The sequence below is a fragment of the Mastomys coucha genome, unplaced genomic scaffold (assembly GCF_008632895.1).
Source record: "Mastomys coucha isolate ucsf_1 unplaced genomic scaffold, UCSF_Mcou_1 pScaffold2, whole genome shotgun sequence".
Classification (NCBI taxonomy): domain Eukaryota; kingdom Metazoa; phylum Chordata; class Mammalia; order Rodentia; family Muridae; genus Mastomys; species Mastomys coucha.
Window position 1 is genome coordinate 3,079,918 of NW_022196902.1, and position 20,896 is coordinate 3,100,813.

The 20,896-nt window shown below is 40.6% G+C and overlaps 1 protein-coding gene across 7 annotated transcripts in view; it reads right to left on the bottom strand.

The window, feature by feature from the left end:
- Positions 1 to 15,547: 15,547 nt before the first annotated feature.
- Grm1 (glutamate metabotropic receptor 1) overlaps positions 15,548 to 20,896 on the bottom strand; it is a 443,300-nt gene continuing 437,951 nt past the window's right edge. For 5 of the 7 annotated variants that reach the window (XM_031380374.1, XM_031380375.1, XM_031380378.1 and 2 more), the window contains one exon: positions 15,548 to 19,321. In XM_031380374.1, coding sequence (XP_031236234.1) covers positions 18,385 to 19,321 — 937 coding nt within the window. In that variant the 3' untranslated portion in view covers positions 15,548 to 18,384. The remainder of the gene's footprint in view (positions 19,322 to 20,896) is intronic. The other 2 variants (XM_031380380.1, XM_031380379.1) reach the window with 2 other exon arrangements.

Genomic DNA, 20,896 nt, shown 5'->3' on the forward strand with positions numbered 1-20,896 from the left:
TATCAGGCTCCTGTCAGCAAGCACTTGTTGGCATCCACAATAGTGTCTGGGTTTGGTGATTGAATATGAGAAGTATCCACAGGTGGAGCAGTCTCTGGATTGTCATTCCTTCAGTCTCTGCTCCATAGTTTGTCTCTGTAACTCCTTCCATGAGTATTTTGTTCCCCCTTCTAAGAAGGATCGGTGTATCTACACTTTGATTTTCCTTCTTCTTGAGTTTCATGTGTATTGTAGATTGTATCTTGGGTATTCTTTTATTCAAAAGTGTTGCTAAATGGCTGAGTAGACAGGAGGATACAAAAGAGTACAGTGGTAGCTGCTTTCTGCTGACTTTCATGTGAATGAGTTTAAGGTGGTTAAGAAAGTGGCCATTAAAAGGAAAAACAAGATTTCATTTTTTTCCTGTTTATTTGTTTGTGTGTTTTTTTTTGGGGGGGGGTTGGTTTTGTTGTTGTTGTTTTGTTTTGTTTTTTTTTTTTTTTTTTTGCTCTATAGTGAATGCCAATTTTATCATTCCACACAAACATTTGCTAAACAATACTAAAACAGACACTTTTAGAACATATTATTATTTCTGGTTAAATTCTTAGGTGCCATTTAATCATTTCTTGGTTGAATGTAGTGAATTCAAACTAAACTGTACAATATTTTTTTACCTTTTTCTTTTTTTTAAATATTTATTTATTTATTTTATGTATGTGAGCACACTATAGCTATCTTCATGCACACCAGAAGAGGGCATCAAATCCCATTACAGGTGGTTGTGAGCCACCATGTGTTTTCAGGGAATTGAACTCAGGACCTTTGTCAGAGAAGTCAATGCTTTTAACCACTGTGCCATCTCTCCAGTCTGAACTTTTCTTTTTAAAAATAACTTTAAAATATAATTTTAAGAATACTCGTGGTTCTTGCTACTTGAAAGAAAACACAAAGAAAGAGGAATATATATAGCAATACCACTTTCACCTTTATTATTTTGTTTTCAAAGCTCTGAAAAAATCAACATTTCATTCTGAAAATTACTCTAAAGTTACAATGTTCAATATAATACAAATGTTTCCTTTAAGGTCACATCATTAATTTGTAAAAACTTAATTTCTATTTGGAAAAATTTCCTTTCCTGTCACTGGTAGGTGTTGTGCACTCATTTTTGAAATAAATAGAAATTAACTTCCCAGACACATCTATTAATGTTCTGTATGAACCAGGAAAGACCAGGAAAATAATATGATTTTCCCATTAGTGTTTGGTGTAATAGCTAGGTAGACCTCCCTCTCTGTGTGGCCAAACATGTGTCCTTGAAGATTAGACAAATGTTGGTGATAATTATTTTGAATCACATGCACCATTTTCTCTGTCAAGAATAGACACAGATAAAACAAAGTTCACTGAAACTCTTTGAGAAATGAAATCACATCCAGACATTAAGAAGCATGAATGAACTATATTTGTAAAACTGTCCATCTCCAAGATAAACAAAAAGGAAAATACAAAACATGGTAATATGCATGTATATATGTATTTGTATATGTATATATCCTCATTAATAGAATGTGTAGTTCTATAATTGTTAATGCATACAAAAATTCTAAACTCTTAACAAATCCCTGACAAAATTGATGACTATCAGAGAGATTAGTAATTTTAAATTTTCACCAGTATGTTTTTCCTTATTATTAATGCTGTTTCTACATAAAAGCATACAATAACTCTACCCATACAATCATTACCATTACTCATTACAGATTTTCTTTACTTGCCTCTTATTTTTGCTTTTATCATATTTTGAAGAGTTATAAATACACATTTGACTATACATCTCTAAAATTATGTCAGCATTTACTTGAGAGCATATGTGACTTTACCATCCTTGACAAAGTTGCCAGGGACCAATTATTGTCCCTCTATGCCACCCAATGTTGAATGAAGCTTTAATGCTAACCTCATGGTTATCAGTAAACAGAGCTTCTTAGAGGCAATTGCTATAAAAAGTAGAAGTCCCTTAAATGTTGTTGGGCCTTTATGAGAAGAGACCACCCTTGATTCTTTCTGCCAACTGAAATTACAATAAGTTTTTAAGTGTGTGGAAATCAAAACATAACATTAACATTTGATTTTCTAGCACTTGAATTTCTTGGACCGCACAACTGTAGTAAGTAAATGTCTTTTTGCTCAAGCCATCTAGCCTATGCTCCTATATTATAACAGCTTGAATTGACTAGGACAATTAACAGAAATCTTTTATCATTATAAAAATCAAGCTGCCATGCAATATAGAACCCCTGTCTAAATTTCTTCAGTCATCTTTAGAAAATGTCTTTGAAAAACTTCCATTTTTTTTCTGTCATTTGCAGTGACTACAGTGTTGTGCAGTTCTTATTGTTAAAGTTCTTTCATGACCAGTGCCCCTCGCCCTTCATTTTTCAGCCATTAGCTCCTGGAAGGGGCACAGTTCTTTCCTACAAAGTACCACACAGTCTGAATTTATTATTGTGTTTCTGCCCAGATTAATTTAATTTGTATTTTTGTCTCTACATGATTTCTGGAAACTGATCAAGGCTCAAGTAGATACAAGTATGTCTGCTACTAAAACAATATCCAACTAATGTTTGAACATATATATTACTCTATCAAAAATTTAATTTATTAAAGGCATAGTTCTACCAGCTTCTATTATTAGAATGCCCGGCCTTTAAAAATATGTCAAAGAATTTTCTTGCAGGAAGTTTCTTGTGAATGCTTATCATGAGTTGAAAAGGTTAAATCTCACTAGCTAAAAACATGAGATTCAACACTAGGGACTTTGAAGGTCTGGAAGTGCCTTTGTCAACAGATAGCTGCCTGATTTAGGTTGTAAGAAGAAAATCCCTAGAAAATACTACAGGAATAAGGCTTAACCCTAACCAACTTTAAAAAACAATTTTGAGATTTGCCACGCCCACTCATCTACTCCAGTCATATCCGAATTATCGGGGATAAAAGCCTGATTAAGGATGAGAGGCGTTATAGCCCCAAAAGGGAACTTGTGCCTCCTGGATATTCAGACAGTCGCTGGTATCTCCTAACTCAGACATGTTCCAGATTAGTCTTTCCAATCGTCAACACGCCCTCATATTTAGGCATAAAGGTACCCCAAGAAATGATTCATAAATGGCTAAGATTGGGCATCATTTCCTGGCCAGCACAATGTTTCCAACCTATTCTAATCCAATTCCTAGCTGTCCTTAGCTTGGAATTTCTCTCAAGGAATCTTCCTTGCCAGAGCTAGCAACAGAGGCCAAGTACATTCCTTAGGGCAGTCCCACAATAGATAGTTCACAATAGTTCAGAACTGTTTTACATACTAGAGAGTAATCTAAGGGCTTCCCTCACTTAAGGGCATTAGCAGGAACTGTTAAACTGGAACTTCCTGGTCCTTGCCTCCAGCAGAACCAGAGAATTAGCATAGGAATACCAAATTAGCCCCAGTGGGAAGGGCACCATTGCTTTTCAGCCAGCTTCACAACTAGATATGTAATCTTGGTCAGTAAGATCTCTGACCTTGATGTGATTGTCACCTGCCTACGTGACTCTTGTCACCTGCCCTGCTTTCTATATAACATATAAACCTGCTTTTCACTTTGTATAGAAGGACTCGCACTAGGACTCGAACTAGGACTTGCACACAGGACTAGCACTAGAACTCGCACGAGGACTTGTACTTGGGGACTTGAGCTGGGACTCGCACTGGCGTTCTGACTAGAACTAGAACTTAGATGGATTAGGACTCAAACTCTTGCAGTCCGCAGTCCCCTGGGCCCAGAGCGCTTGGGCCTGGGGGATGCAGCACCAGTCCAGAGGAGATAGCTGCTGCTTTAGACCCAGTGTGTTTTAGATGGCCTCAGATGTACCTTAACTGCTGAACTGCCAGATTTATCATTTCTCTTTTGCAATGACTGTAAAAGTCTGATGCCATTTTTAAGAAATACATTCAGATTCAACACACCCTTGTGTCGGCTCTGTTTGTCATTCTTCGCCTATGCCTTGTCAACCTGACTAGGACCCAGTTTCTCCCACGGGTTGAGAGAGGCCCAGATCGGCTGGCCTGCGGTAGAGATTATCATTTAATTACAGCATTTCTCCCTTTTCTCTCCCCCTGTCAAGCCCTTGTGAACTCTCTGCTCTTCTTTAAATCCATGGCCTTGTTTTTCATTAATAATTATTGCATATGTATATCTATTTGTACATAGATATACAATAACTCTACCCACACAATCATTACCATTATTCATTACAGATTTTCTTTATTTGCTTCTTATTTTTGTTTTTATAAGCAAAAATAGTTATTCAGAGCAACCATTAGGCACTGGACAATCAATTGATGTGCTTTTCTCTGGGTCAGTCTACCTTTCCTGTCCCTATATTTGCTCAGTTGCTTGTAGATCCTCATGTAGGCTACTGTGTGATGCTCAATCACTTTTCTTTTTTTTTAAATTATTTATTTATTTATTATATGTAAGTACACTGTTGCTGTCTTCAGACACACCAGAAGAGGGTGTCAGATCTCATTACAGATGGTTGTGAGCCACCATGTGGTTGCTGGGATTTGAACTCAGGACCTTTGGAAAGCAGTCAGTGCTCTTACCTGCTGAGCCATCTCACCAGTTCCCCTCAATCACTTTTCTTACACCATGGCAGCTCTGATACTTTGTAAACTTTAATGTTCTTAATTTTCTAGATTTGTTAAATGAACATTGTTCTTTGGAAATGCATTCACATAAAAATTGTATTGGCTTTCTTGGACTCTCAGGACTCAAAGGGAAAGACCTGGATTAAATACCTTACAGTGGGGAAAGGGGACTTGTGGAGTCCACCTCTAGTAGAAAGACATGGCATCAAGTGGAGGGATGGGGTTGCGATCCAACAGTCAAAATCTCTGACCCAGAATTGTTCCTGTCTGATAGAACCATATGGTCAAGACTGGAGAAGAGCCTGAGGGAAAGGAGGTCTGAGTGACAGGCTGGAATTGGGATCCAGCTCAAGGGGAGGCTCTAAGGCCCGACACTATTACTGATACTATGGTGTGCTTACAAACAGGAGCCTAGCATGGCTGCCTTCCAAAACGCCCAACAAGCTGCTGAAAGAGTCAGATGCAGATATTTACACCCAACCAGTGGACAGAAATGGTGACTCCTGTGGCTGAATTATGGAAAAGATGGATAAAGATGAGGATGAGGGTGACCTTATAGGAAGACTAGCAGTCTCAACTAACCTGGATGCCCAAGATTTCTCAGATACTGAGCCACCAACCAGGCAGCATACACCAGCTGATATGAGGCCCCCGACACATATACAGCAGAGGACTTTCTGGGTCTTGACTCAGTTGGAGAATATATACCTAACCTTCAGGAGACTTAAGGTACCAGGGAGTGGGGAGGCCTGGTGGGGTAGGGGTGGGGGGTGATGACATCCTCTTGGAGACAGGGGTAGAGGGTGGGGAGTAGGTATGTGTTGTGGAACAGTTAGAGGGCAGACCTGGAGAGGGATAAAGGCTAGACTGTAAAAAAAGATTAAAGAAAAAAAAGATAAAAATTGTACTGGCATATATTCATTGTACATGGTAATGGGTTTTATATAAAAAATTCTTTAAGTATATTTAGTATGATGACTGTGTTAAGTCTCTTATCACTTCATTCACTTTGTCCACCTCTATTTTCCTTCCTATTATTCTCCCTCCCCCTTGCAACCTCCCCTCTGAATATGTGTATATGTGTGTGTGTATAAAACGTATTTAAAATATTTATTGATTCATTTGTTACTTTACTCATTAATAATCACTAACTACCCACCCAGTGCCAACCATGTGAGACACTGGGAGAGAGACAAGAAATTTTTCCAATTACATAATTTCCAACTTGGCTTATGCTAACCAGCACTTAATATTTGTACTTGGCATACAAAAGACTCACCAAGGTTTCACTATGATGCAGATAAGCAATAGACATGTCACCTGCCAGCATCATGTCTTTGCCTAACAGCTTGAGACAAACATGTTTATGCTATGTTGGAACATGTTGTGCGAGACTAGAAAGACTAGATGCTACTGGTGCTCAAGAGTGAAAGAAGTCACTTCTAACTAAGGGTTCTAACTAGAGAGTCTTTGATTTCACTAAACCCCTCAGTCTGCAATAAAATATCGTCAGCACCTGGGCCTCATATGCATTATTTTCAGGTCTTAAAAAGTGGGGTTTGGGTTGGGTTCACAGAGGTATTCATCATAGAGCCCTGAGCAAGATAGTTAGTGTAGATCCTCTTTATAATTTTTTTTTCCTTGTGTACATGGATATGGCTCTTTCAGCCCCTTTGTCCTGAAGTGTGTTCATTGAGAGCTGACAGGATGAGTGGGTTTGTGGGAAACAGGTACATGTCAGGTCCAAGATATGGCCAGGAACCCATTATCCAAGAAAATAATGCAAAAATTCTGCCCAGAGATCTGGGTTGAAACCAGCCATTTCTCACTAACAAAGGTGTAGGGCGTAAAATCAATACAAGGCCCACATGTCAACTTGTTGTCTAATTGAGAACTTCTGCATCTCCGATGTAGTTCCCACTTTGCCGTCCTAACTTAATTAAGCAAAGACAGAGGCCAGCACGGCTCACAGCAGCACCGCTATTCTCCCCTTGGTGGCCATTACCTGACACTGACTTGAGCAATCAACATCTGTGCTTTCTGATGTGCATGACGGCAGGATGGAGCAGCTCCTGTATTACAGAGAGAAAGTGTTTAAAACATGATTTGGCTACTTTCTACGTGAACAGAGAGCAGCAACCTCCTCGGCTGCTCTGGTCCACATTCTGAGTACCAAGTGGAGTCTAGAAGCCTTTAAAGGCATATAGTGAGAACTGTGTGTGTTCACCAAGGTGAATAAACTCTGAAATTCATACAAGGACTCATAATGCTCTTGCTTGATAGTAAACATTGAAACTTTTCTTTCATTTTAAGGCTTTTGAATTTGTTAGTTACGTCTAGAAAATTGCACTTTAAAAGTGTTAAAATAAAAATTGATACAAACTCTTCTTTTTAACTGATTTTAGGTAAAGGATATAAATGTGTTTCTGTGACAAAATTGCATCTTGAATTAGAGTAACCACAAGGATGGGACCCATGTAGAAATGACAATAGGCAAAGAGGTTGGAAGCAATGACTCAGCTTAACCTCTTTCAAATAGTGAGTATTGGGTTCAGGTTCTGAATACAAGCTAGTTTGAGGGCAGAGTAAACACATGAATACTGTGTGACGGAAAACAGTATGAAGATAGAACAAGAGACAAGAACAGAGGAAAGAGTTTGCAAGAGAAGGAGATGAAAAGGAGTGAAAAGATAGAAAAGAAGGAAGGAAGCAGGGCATTCAGAAGACGCCGAGGACTTTGCAGACTGCCAGTTTGTGCCCTGAGCTGAGCTTTGGAACCATCTATGAAACTAAACTTTAAGATGATTTCTAGCATTCAGAAATGGATAAGAAGAAACAAGCCAGGGAAAGATCTGACTAAAATGCACATGCAACTTTTCTTGAAATACTAGTGTAAGACGAGGGCAGGCATTTTTTTGGCTAACGCAAATTGCACTCAATTAGTTTAAAGAAAGAAGAAGAAAACTCCAAGTAAGGATGGGGAAGGTTGATCTGGGATGAGTTGAAGGTGTGTGTTGTATGTAATTCTCAAAGAACCAATAAAAAATATTTGCAATGACTTGTGCTAACAAATTCCCCACATGCTCCTGGAAGAGCTCTCTGGGGGATCTAGTGAAGGACCAGGGCTGAGTGTTTTGATTATACAGCTTTGCTGTTGTGGGCCTCAGTATCACCCCACATCGCTTGTTATACCTAAACCTCACTTGTTTGGATGATGACTGGTTCTAACCAACTACTGTAGAAGTGATGATGAACTGTGTTCACCATGTATGGTCAGTTTCCCTCACAGTTGGGCTTTGGGTAATATTTAACTGATCCCTAAAGCCAAGGGGTGGAAGAAGTGAAGAAGAGGATTCTTTGTATGTGACCATTTCAAACATTCCACACAACCTCACCCTCAAAGCTTATGCAGAGGTAGAGACCACACAATCCATCAAGGATTCCTGCTAGCATGTTGGAGATTGGTACAATCTGTCTGATACTTCTTGGAGCATGAAGAAAAGTGCTCTGCTCCATCTCTTTCATGCTTTATTTCTTCTGTCTCACTGTTTCATCTCCAGTGTAACCTAACTATCATGATTGGCAAAATAGATTATGTCCCTTTTATCCAGTAGTATAGATCAAACAATATCAATTATTGACTGTTCTGGATAGAGCAGACATACACCCTCAATGTATCCTCGAATTCATCATTTTGATGATTAAACAAATGTAGAGCTGTAAAAATGTCCCATGATATATCCAAGACCAAAACAACTAACTTTTTTTTGAAAAAAAAAAAACTGATTATTTTACTTACTTACATTCCAAATGTTGCCTGCTCTCCAGGTCCCCCTTCCTGGAGTTCTTCACCCCATTTTCCCTCCCCTTGGCCTCTGAGAGGGTGCTCCCCCACCAACCCAGCACCACTCTCCACTCCCACACTCCCACTTTACCCACTCCACCCTAGCCCCAGCCATCCCTCTTCCCTGGTGATCATATCTGAACAGCTTTAGGCTCATCCTTTCGCTCTAAGCCAGATGAGGCAGTCCTCTGCTACTTACGTGCCTGTGGCCACGGAACAGCCCATGTATGCTCTGTGGTTGGTGGCTTAGTCTCTGGGAGCACCCAGGGTTCCAGGTCAGTTGACAAGGCTGGTCTTCCTGTGAGGTTGAAATCCCCTTCAGATTTTTCAATCCTTCCCCTAACTTTTCCCTTGGGGCCCCTGACCTCAGTCCAGTGGTTGGCTGTACATATCTGCATCTGTCTCAGTCAGGTGCTGGTGGAGCTTCTCAGAGGACAGCCATGCTAGACTCCTCTCAAAACAGCTAACTTTGAGTATAGCTGAAGATTTTCAGCCTGGGAGTCTTGCAGATTAGATTCCTCCAATTCATATATACTTCTCCAGTGCAAAAACATTTATGTATTGAGTCTGTGAAGTCAGATTGTTCTATTAAAAGCAAGAGTTTTGCTTAGTTATAAAAGATAGCTAATCAGTTGAGAGTTTAATGATAGTCTGCATAATTGTTACCTCTAGCTGATAGTTGCTAGGTAGTTTTTATTAGGAATGTAGGTGACTTATTTTTTTTTATCTCCCATGAAAATTTCATATTTTTAAGGAGAGAGGTAATTTCCTCTAACTTTCCCCTTCTCTTTTGTACTATAAAGTCCTTTAGTGAATATTCTGGAATGCACAGTGACCTATTAAATAAAAATAATCCTTCCTGAAGGTCCAAGTAAACATGTTTCAGACAGTATGCACTATATTAAAATTAAAAACCATAGGATAAAATTCTTATTATAAATCTCCTTTATTCAAGTATTTTTCTTGTGTCTTCACAAATTACTGAAACGACGCTATGATATTAAGTAGCTTTCATCTTGAGATAATATATGGAAGTAATTCAGCCTGTGTAATTAGACAAGCTTCCACGGATCCACAGATTCTAGCAGACTTTGGGGAGATAACTCATACTTTTTCATTCTAACATTGGCAATGTAAAATTTATAACTATTATTATTCATGCTAAATGTATTTATTTGTGTCAAAATAGTCAGAAAATTTAAAGCATCTTTTTATCATAGTGTGGTTACATTCACAGACTTTGTAATTCTACATTAACTCTCCATCTTTGGGCCTCCATTTTCACATTTCTGAATTGAACCTATCTTCCAGGGTGTTATATCTAAGGTGGTGTAAAACACATAGTTTTTGCCATGGAATAAATAACAATTGCTGTTAAATAACTGATAAAGTAATCTCATAGACTACTCTAAATGATATTTATGTGAATATAGATAGATAGATTTAGAGATGGAGATATACAGATATATTTCTTGGCATGAAATAATTCTTCATACTATTCACAAGATTTAGAGAATTAGAAATGATCAGGGTGTGCCATCATAAGAGGATAGTTACATAAACAGCAAGAGAATAACTGCTTTGATGATAGCAGAAGACAGCCTTATGTGCTTTTAGGTTGTGAACACTGAGCAGATCGGCTTAATCAGACACGCACAGTCCTAGTGTGCTACACATGGAGACACAGTATTTCCCACTTCAGTTCAGAGTTTGTATTGTATATGTGGTGCTCTCTCGGTTGCTGCTGCTGGCGCTCCCTGCAGACGCTTTGATCATTCTTGCTCCTGTTGCTCCCCATAGAGCTAATGCCCTTTTCCTGGTTGGACTGTTCATGTGTTGGCACAGACTCACTTCTGACCACTGAAGCCACATGGTCACCCCTCGCCAATTGTGTTCTCCCTTCTTATGCTTTTCTTTTCTTTATTTCGCTTCTCTTTTCTTTCCCCTGTCCATAACCTGCTTTCCAAAGCCTGTTGATCTGTCAGCTTTGCATTTTAGCCTCAGTTGGGAAGCTCAGTAGAATTAACTCTCAACATGTTGTTGGGTTACGTTATATAATGTGGAGAACTTGAGCTTACTTCATAGTACCTCAGCTCTGGTTAAGTAAAACTCCTGCTCTAAGCCATAATGATAGATTTATAAAAATCGAGCACAATTATAAAGTAAAGATGGTTCTTAGTCTGTCAATAGAGAATGCTCATTGGTTAAGAACACCTGCTGCTCTTGCAGAGGACCAGACTTCTCAGCATCCATTTGGGGAAGTATACAACTACATGTAAATCCAGATTCTGAGGATCTAATACCCTCTTCTTCCTTTAGGGGACACCAATGCATGCATGGCATAACTCACATTTACACATATACATACATACAGTCAAATATAAAATAGATCTTTTTAAAGCAAATGTATGGGTTGATAAGATGCCTTACTGGGTTAGGCTGCTAGCTGCCAAGTGGTAACTTGAGTTGGATCCTCATCATCTGTACTGTAGAAGAGAACTGACTCCCAAAAATTGTCCTCTGATCCCCGTGTGCATGTCCCAAACAGTGAATAAATTAATAACTAAGTATAATTTTAAACTTAAAAAAAGTATAAAACCACTGAAAAGAAAAATAACTACAGCGACAATATTCCCACATGGTGACTGAAGATGATTTACTTTAGTGATTACTACAATGTATTTTGCTACTTTTAAAATGAAAGATGACAAAATTGGAAGGAATTATTGTAAAGAAATAATTCCTAGACTGACAGCAGGCATATTTAAAGCAAAGTTTATTGTAATCTTTTGTGGTGATTCTCCCATCATGAGGAATAGTCTATAAGTGCCTCTCTCCAGTGCAGTCGCATACATATTTCCAGTGTAGTCCTTGTTTCGTGCTCTATAGACCTCTGTTTTCACACCTCTAGCTGTACTTGAATTATTTCTGTAAACATATCTCTATTTATTTTCTGTCTATCTGCCTACCAATTGATAGTTCTATCATCTACCCCTCCCTATGAATTGTGGTAAGCTTCCATACAGCAGATGATATTGCTATTATCCACAGATCACCTTAGAACTCACCTTTCTCCAAAGGGCCAACATTCATATGCCCCACTGTCACCATCGGATGGATCTCTGACATGAGGATATTCTCTGGGGTGAGGGGCTCAGGAACAGGCATACAGGACAACCTGGGAGTAACTGGGCATCATTCTGCACCTCCATCGCCAGAAGCCCTGAACACCCACCACCAGTGAAATGGTAGATAAATTCTCTGAAGTAGGAACAGTTGTAGGCATCTCATTCCCTGTCCCTCAGAATTCCCAGAAGATACAGCCTATTGCCATTGGTTGCAATCTAGATTGCAAGTGACTCTATTTGCTGAATTCTTCTCATGCCCTCTTTTCTCTCATTCCTAGGGGTTTCCAGGGATTGTTACCCCAATACACTACTTCTATAATACAATATCCCTTCTAGTCAAATTTCCTTCTCCAGAAGAAGGGGATCTTCCCCTGAAGAAAGTCAACTAAAGAAGATATTCACCTATATTGATATTTTGTATAGTAAAATAGATTCTGCTTGATACTGGCTCTGAGCTAGAATAGAGCTCAAAATGTGCCAAACCACTAAGAGAAATCTCTGAAGCAGCTTTATTGGAATATCAGCTAGATTGACTCAAAGTATGTGTGTTGTATTATGTGAAGTTCTGGACATAACATTAGTTTTAAAGAACTTTCTAAATTTAGAATATAACTGCAAAGGCCTGACCCGGGGTCAGTCATAAAACAATTAAGACAGTAAAGGTAGAGCTCTCTGGCTTCTAGACTAAACCACACACACAGCCACTAGAACCAAGTAGCTGATGGGAAGCCATGAGTACTGTGGACTGAGTTTGCTCACACTCCTTTTCGCAGCCAGGGCACTGGGGGAATGCACAGATTAAGGCACAGTATAGTGAAAAGGAGAAGTTTTCTGATAGCTGCAGCTTTCCCTTAGGGGATGCACTGCAAGATCCTAGTTCCTGGAAAGCATTCCCAGGGAGACAAAGACAGAAAGCAAAAATCCTAACGTGATAGACCTCTTGAAAGAAACCTTAGCCAACAGGGCTATCCTTTATACACTTGTCACCAAAAGCACATTCGTATCAGGAGTCTCATCAGACACGGCTGCCTTCTTGCCCATCCTTGTCTGTGACATTTCTGCTTCCTGGATTCCTTCTGCTACTACACCTGACTTCTGCTCTCTCCCCAGGTACACGGGCTAACAGGTGGCTTTGGATAGGCTCTGCCCCATCTAGGGTCGTCTGCCTTCTCATTTGGCACAATAGTTTTAGGCAATAAGCACTGTACTGCAGCCCACAACAGGGCACAAAGCAAGGGGTTCCAAATAAAATAGAAAATAATTTAAAATAATTTTCTAGGTTTACTTCCAATTCTAAGATTCTGTCAAATACTTTCTGTACTGGTTAGTTTTTATTTTGTTTCATTTTTGTCAACATGACACAAGCTAGAGCTTTCTCAGTAAAGGAAACCTCAATTGAAAACAACCCCATCAAATGGTCTGAAAGCAAGTGTATAGGACATTCTCTTGATTAATGATTAAGGTGAGAAGGCCCAGCCTACTAGGGACTGTGCTGCTCCTGGAAAGATGGTTCTGGATTATATAAACAAGCAGATTAAAAAACTATGGAGAGCAAAGCTTTAAGTAACATCCTTTACGGCCTCTGATCCACCTCCTACCTTCAGGTGTCCTTTATGATGAACAGGGATGATGAGTGTTAGCCAAATAAAGCCCTTCTTCTACAAGTTGCTTTTGATCACTGTGTTTTAGCACAGCAAAAGCAACCTGACTGGAACAGAAGAGGGACATCACTGTGACAGACCTGACCATGTAGTTTTAGGGAGGATCATAGAATTGCTTGGAACGTAAGGCTGGAAAAGCTATTGAGCTCAGGGTTTAATGGATTGTTTTATGGGAGGCTGGATTATAAGAATGTGAGAAATGTATGCAATGAAGACCAGGGTTGTGATACTTCTGTGGATTTTGAGAATCGCTAAAGATTCTATTGAAACTGTCTGTGTGATAGGCTTGAATTACGATTCTGTGGTTTGGTCAACTGGGGATGAAGAATCAGTTGTGTTAACAAGAAACTGGCACCACTGATGTGAAGGCCTCAGCTTTACTAGGACTTTTCTTTTCAGTCTTTGCCGTCCTCCATTCTCAGACTTAACCAAATATTCTTCCCAAGTAAAACCCCCAGATAAGATGGACCCAGTTTCAAGAATATGCTACTAGTTAGACTTCATACCCAAGCTCATTCTCTTGTTCTTCAGCTATAATAACTGAATTTGCCTTTCATTTTGTCTGAAGACAAGTATTTCTGCGGTAATGGACCCCTGCCCCAACCCTGCCAGTGCACACTTTCCGATGAGTCCTATGTGTGGCCTCACCCTGATGTCCCATCATAACTGTTTATGCCTTACCTATAGTTCTCCCACAGAGGACATTATTCCATGATTAGCTCTACCTTCCCAAGCCTCTCTGAACACCAAGTACAACCTTCATATCTCCAGGAAAGGGAACCAGGCACCCAAGGGGACAGATGTTTCTTCTGTTAAAGGGAGAGCCTGTTTCTCATTAAAACATGTATTCCAGAAGGCAGCGTGAGGGTCCAGTAGGTAGAAATGTAGAGCCGTGGGCCTGATAAGGATCTTGTAATATATTTTTGGAGTGTTGAGCTAGAAAAGGTGTGGAGGTCATGAATCTACTCTTACTACTTGAAAACACACCTTTCCTGCATGTCAGCTTTGTCCCTAGTGCCTCAGGAATTGGAATCCCAAGCAAAAATGGATCCGTTCCTACGAAGGTGATTGAGCTCTGAGCAAGACCTGGTGTTCCTGTGCTCTGCATTGTCAGGGGATTTGACTGAAGCTCTGATGGACCAGTTGCTACAGGAGAATATGTTCAGGTTTACTTCAGTCCTCCAGAATATCCACGTGGCAGAGATGGGGGAAAGAAAATGAATGTCAAGCACCTAGCACTGTATCTGTTTGATGTAGGTTTACATGCTGCCACCTTGCCCTTTGATTTGCTTCCAGGATATTCTAGTAGAAAGTAGGGTGCAATTACCCATCACTGTGGTGTCTGGACCCAGCCACAGCCTCTCTAAAGATCATCCAAGTGAAGCTCCTGGGCTCATTCCAATTGAGCCTTGTGCCTACTGTGATAGCCTGGTATATCCTTAGACTACAAATATAAACTATTAAGTTTCACTTCTCCACCCTTACTACTTACTGTTTTTCTTTTCTTTTTCTTTCCATTTGCTTCTTACTCTGTTTCTGGAACTCTGAGCTTCTGCTCCATTTGTTTTTGTTTTTGTTTTTTGTTTTTTTTGTTTGCTTTTGGGTTTGTTTTGTTTTTAAATTCTGCTTACCAGGCACATTGAATAATTCTTTAGTGACTCAATGGATTTCTGGATGGTATCTTCATGGCCAGCTTGCTTCTCCATCACTGTCACAAGTGTATCTCCCTTCCCCCATCACTGTGATCCCTTTTTGACTAGGACACATAGAAGATGCCAGGGTCTTGTAGAAAACAGGAAAGTATGATTTATTTGGAAGTGTGTATGTGATGTCTTCATTAAAATTTAGAACTAAGCCTGGTGTGAATAGCAAGATACCAAGGAGCTGGAAAACTAGGTTCCCTTAACAGTGTGAGTTGGGTACTAAAAAGTTTGATGGGCACCAGTGGAACAAAGGTAGAACCCATGTCTCCAGAGTTACACTAAAGATATGGCCCTTCCTCTTCTCTTAAAAGCACAAATGACAAAAGGACAAAATTAAAATTCTAATTTTGGATCACATGTCCTCCAAGTCAAACTGTGTTGCTCTTTATGACCTGTCATGCATATTTTCTGTGAGGTTTCAAACTTCCTCTTTGGAAGTGTGTTCTAGGCAAATCAAACTGTTGGGATTATCTGTTATACTGGCTTATTTCTGCTAGTATAATGCTTAAAGTTTAGAGAATGAATATGCACATTTAATAAATAGAAAATATTTATTATGATACAGCATTATTAAGGTTATTTGACAAAAGGCAGTAACAAGCCAAAGTAAAACACTTTTACAAGAAGCAAAACATCTTGAAGAAGCACACACGTTACAGTGAAGATATTTTGCCCTTTAGTACAGGGTATGTATGTGTACATCTCCAATTCTGAACAATTATATGAGCTAATATTCTATTTATTCTGGAAAATTTATAATCAGGATAAAAGTAGGCATTCAGTAATATTTTAATCAGTGTTGAAGGTGTTCACCAAATGTCTCAGACCAAAACCATAGAGTTAACTTGCCTGTTACAGCATTTGAATAGGCAAACATTGCCTCATCTATTCTGGCAAAACAACAACATCAACAATAACAACAACAACAACAAAAAGCCCCAAATACACAAGTCCCATAATAATGAAGGATGTATGTAAGTGCTTCAAGTTTAAAAGAACATAGGAAGAAATAAGTGTTCTCTCACTGGTTTCCCAATTAGTGGAAACCCATCTATTTAGCACTGAACCATCATTGCTGTGTGTTTTGGTTTCTGAGACAGGATCTCTCTATTTAGGCCTAGAATTTACAGGGTAGAACAGGCTGGCCTCAAACTCACAACTCTCTACCTGCCTCTGCCTCCCAAGTGCTAGGCTTAAAGACATGGAGTACCATGTCCAACTCTGTACTGTTTTTTTCTCATTCTGTTTCTTCACAGTGAAAACACGGAACCTAATATTTAAATTCTTGAGGTCTTTGCAATAAAGATGCTTAAAATAACTTTAAAAGAAAAGGCAAAAGTTCTTACAAAGGCCTTCACTAAGCTGGGCAGTAGAATGTAGCAACACACAAGAAACACAGCTCTGACATAGGACCTGGTGTTAAATTCCAAACTTAGGATGCTTCAGGTATTTAGATTCTAAGATGATGCTTTTTGGCTGAGAAATCAGCAGCTTCGACATGAAGGAAGCAAATTAAAATGACTGAACATAAGGCATAAACAAAGATATTTAAAGGGATTGGATTCATCCCACAAATATCAGAAGAAATAAAAATAACAGGAAAAATCTTTTGGGTTAGAAAAGGCAGGATCAAGATGGAATAACTGGATTACATGTATGTGGACATTACATATAGCAAATGTGAGGATCATAAGAAAGAGATGCTAACAAAAATATAAAAACTAAAATTCATGAAAATAAAAAATAAGCATGACTGACAAGCAGATAGTTGAGACACTCTGGGTGGACTTGAGTGTTGTTACATACTAGAAGATCATGAAACTCAAGTATCTGTGGAAAAACTTTTTAAAAATATATCTGAAATATTCTAAATATTGCCTTTTCAATCTTACATTTTAATAACAATGTACGCAAGTTTATAAAAACGAACCCTTTATTGTCACACACTGCTTGGTTACCTTTTTAAACAATGCCCTTTCAAACTTCTTCATTAATAACATTCTCATATCATAAAATATCTGAAAACTAAATCCCACTTAGAAGAATACCCATCGAAGCTGCATATGAGAAATATCAGACCACAGACCCAACCTCCAGAGAGACACTGGTCACCGTGGTATGGAGAACCTCACTGGTACATAAAAATATTTATACTATATCTGAAAGACGATTTTCTAGTGGCAGCTAGATTGACATTAAATGGCACAAATTTCATAACCACATGTATACAAGAAACACAGGAAAACACATTTAGTTGCTAGTTCCAGGGACTCCTGTGACAATAGGGGAAAAAAATCTAAACCAGTAATAGTTGCTATGAATACACAATTAAGTTCAAAGATAGATTCGTTTCCATAGCACATGGGAGAAACAGTGGCACCGCCTTGTACTGAAACTGAATCTTAGAAGTCCAACTGGTTGGTATTATTTGCTACAGTAAGTGGAAGGTACAACCTGGCAACGCGACTTGTCATCTTCTGCTGAAGGGCAGCGGAGGAGAACCTGATTGGCACAGGGCAAGTGAGTTCACAAATGGCTTCTGACACTCCCTGCTGTCTCCTTCCTCTCCAAAAGTATCAGTGCCCGAGTATGGAATCTGTGAAGACGCTGGTACGCTCACCTTGTTCATGGCCCTGTGCGTATGCATCGTTTCGCTTCTCTGTTTTATCCCCCATAACACTTCTGATGAAGCTCCTCTTGGGGATGACTTTGCTCATACTTTCATTTTCCTTAACACAGGGAGTCACAGAAATACAAAAGGTTACTGTGCCTTTATCCCGGGTGACTAAAGGCTGGCCCTGGATCGCAGCAGTGGAAAGGGACCCTCATAAGGTCAGTTCTTGGGTCTTCCTTAGTCCAGGAGTCTGCAGGCTCAGCACGGACAAGGTCTGAGATGGGAACTGTTGTCCGGACCGACCCCTGCGTCCTGCCCTCTCTTCATCCGCTCACTAGGAGTATGAACTTAGGATTCAACTGGCGCCATCGCAGGGCCCGCTCTGTTTCTAGTTTCACCACGGGAGTGTGGGCAGATATATGTATGCACGATTGAGCAAAAGGAGAGATTATTTTTGTTGATTTTATTTTTACGTTTTATTATTTTTTTCGATAAAAGTTACATACCATATGGAATTGTGCTTTGTCATAATTCCCTTTCTTTCTAGAGAAGGTTTTTGAATAATTCAAGAGTCACAATCCTGGCTGGGACCACTGTTCAGTTGGCATCTTCCCTCTCCCTCTTTAAGGCCGCCGCAGCATTTTTTTTTTTTCTTCCCTGCAGACTGTGGTCCTCCATCCCCATGCCTCTCCCTGCTTTCTACACATTTCTGGAAGGGTTGACACTCCTTGGCATCTCTGGTTTCTCCATGCACACTCCCCCCCACTACAGGGTAGAAGAGCTTTGCTTGTAGTCCCTCAGAATGACAGAAGCATAGGTCACATTTGGAGGAGTGCAGAGCACCGACTCAGACACTGGGGAACTGGGCACTGAGCTGCCAGAGGCCACCGAATCTCGGAAAGGAGAAGGAGGCGTGAGGGCCGGCGAATCCTCAGGGGTCAGCTTGCTGGCTGCAGGCAAGTCCTCCTCCTCTTCCAGTTCGTCTTCCTCCGTGTTCCCTTCACGCTCATACACGAACTCCTGCAGGAGCTTGAACCTCTCACTGTCATCATCGTCGTCCTCCCCAGGAGGGGACATGGGCTCCTCTCGGAAGGTGCTCAGCTGCAGGGGCAACATCTGCAGGTGTTGCGGTGGAGGCGGAGGCGGGTACAGCGAGCGCAGCCCGTTCCCTGGTGTCCCCGGGCCTGCCAGCACCGCATGGAAGTCTGGAATCCCAGAGCCAAAGTTGGTGACCACGCCTTGCAGCTGATCCATCAGGGATTTGGGCTGCTGCGGAGGCTGCTGAGGGGGCGGCTGCTGTTGCGGCTGTGGGAGAGGAGGAGGCAAGCCCTTGGGGATGACAGAATCAGCCAGGAACAGGGGGGTCTCTTCTGCAGTAAGGTGTGGTGGCAGAGGTGGTGTGGTGGCCACCGGTGGCCCTCGTCGGTGCACCACCATAGAAGGGCTGCCAGGAGGACTGAAGTGAGCCGAAGGGGTATTGTCCTCTTCCTCCACATTGTAAAGGGTCTTGGTGCTGGCATCTGAAAAGGTCAGGCTCTTGCCAGAGCCTTGGTAACTTTTAGTGAGGGGTTTAATTACGGCCGTTTGGTTACAGGCCGTCTCGTTGGTCTTCACGTGCACAGAGAGGCGCTGCCACACATGCTGTCCCTTGGGCGCCTGTCTTCCACCTGGTTCAGACCATGACACAGACTTGCCGTTAGAACTATGAATAAAATAGAGATGGGTTTATTTACACATGGATCCTGCACAGAGGACAAAATGCTTCTGAAATCTCTCCACCCCAACGCAGTACAATTCAGCCATACCCTCCACCTTCCCAGCTTCCCCGTACAGTAAATGAAACACTAGCAACTGCAGCTACCCAAGGCTGCCTCTGAAGAGGGAGCCAAGAAATTGTGCTCATGCTAAGGAAGTAATATTGACCCAAGAAAAGTCCCTGATGAGGAAGCTCAGTCTGTTGTAGATACAGCTATTTTCATTTATACAATTTCCCAAAGGACACTGCCCCTCCACCCAACCATCCACAGTCTAATAATGAAACAGTCCCATTGATGACAGTTAATGAAATGGTTGACAAATAATAAAAATTAAAATTATATTTGATTGCAAGTCTGAGGGATTATCAAAATAATGGAAGAACAAAAATGAAAGCAAACACACACACACACACACACACACACACACACCACAATACAAAGACTTTGTATTGGGACAAGTTAAGACCCACATAAAAAGCTACTCTTGCGGTGCTATGGGATTTCTGAACTAGAAGTTCTCAATTGCCCATTCTGGTTTGCATTCCCCAGCATGCACATAGACAGGACACAAAGAAAGCAAGAACAGACAACTAGAAAAACAAACAAACAAAAAATTCAATGTTAGTGGCTGAAGGATTTCATAATTTCCCATTTTCTTTTTTAAATTTTAAAACATTTCTGGCACATACAGTGCATGACAGTTCACATCAAGGTTTGGCTTCTCAGTTGCTAATAAGGAGTTTCACTCTAGGAATACGCAAATGAACAGGCACACTGGAAAAGAGAGACTAGAAAAGGCTCACAAACACACCATCCACAGCTTGCATTAATCCTTCTGCCAGCTTTGATGCATATGAGACAAAATAAGGATCCCGACAAAGCAGTAGTCACCAAGGCAAAGGACCCTGCCTGCTTGTGTCTTTTTCTACTTATCCTTGCTGAATTACAATTCTAGACCACCACTACCCTACCAGCCTTCTCAGTTGTAAGTGCCTCTCACAAGCTCCTGTATTGAAAATGTGCTTGTCAGAGCATCAGCATTGGAGTGGGGAAGAAGGTTTCCTGGCCACAATTAGGTGAACAGCTTTGACCTGCCACATGCTCTGTACCAAGATGCAGCACCTTGGCACAGGTCCAGAGAATAGAGTGCTTAGTGACCCTGGGCTGAACCCCTTGAAACCAAGAGCTAAGAAAAACCATCTCTCTGAAATCTCTCCACCCCAACGCAGTACAATTCAGCCATACCCTCCACCTCCCCAGCTTCCCCATACAGTAAATGAAACACTAGCAACTGCAGCTACCCAACTCTGTTCAGTTGAGTTTCTTTTCTATAAGAATACAAAGTTTAAGCCGGGCGGTGGTGGCGCACGCCTTTAATCCCAGCACGTGGGAGGCAGAGGCAGGCGGATTTCTGAGTTCCAGGCCAGCCTGGTCTACACAGAGAAAACTCTGTCTCAAAAAAAAAAAAAAAATACAGAGCTAACACATCAGTTTTAATCTTTCCGAAACCCCAAGAAACC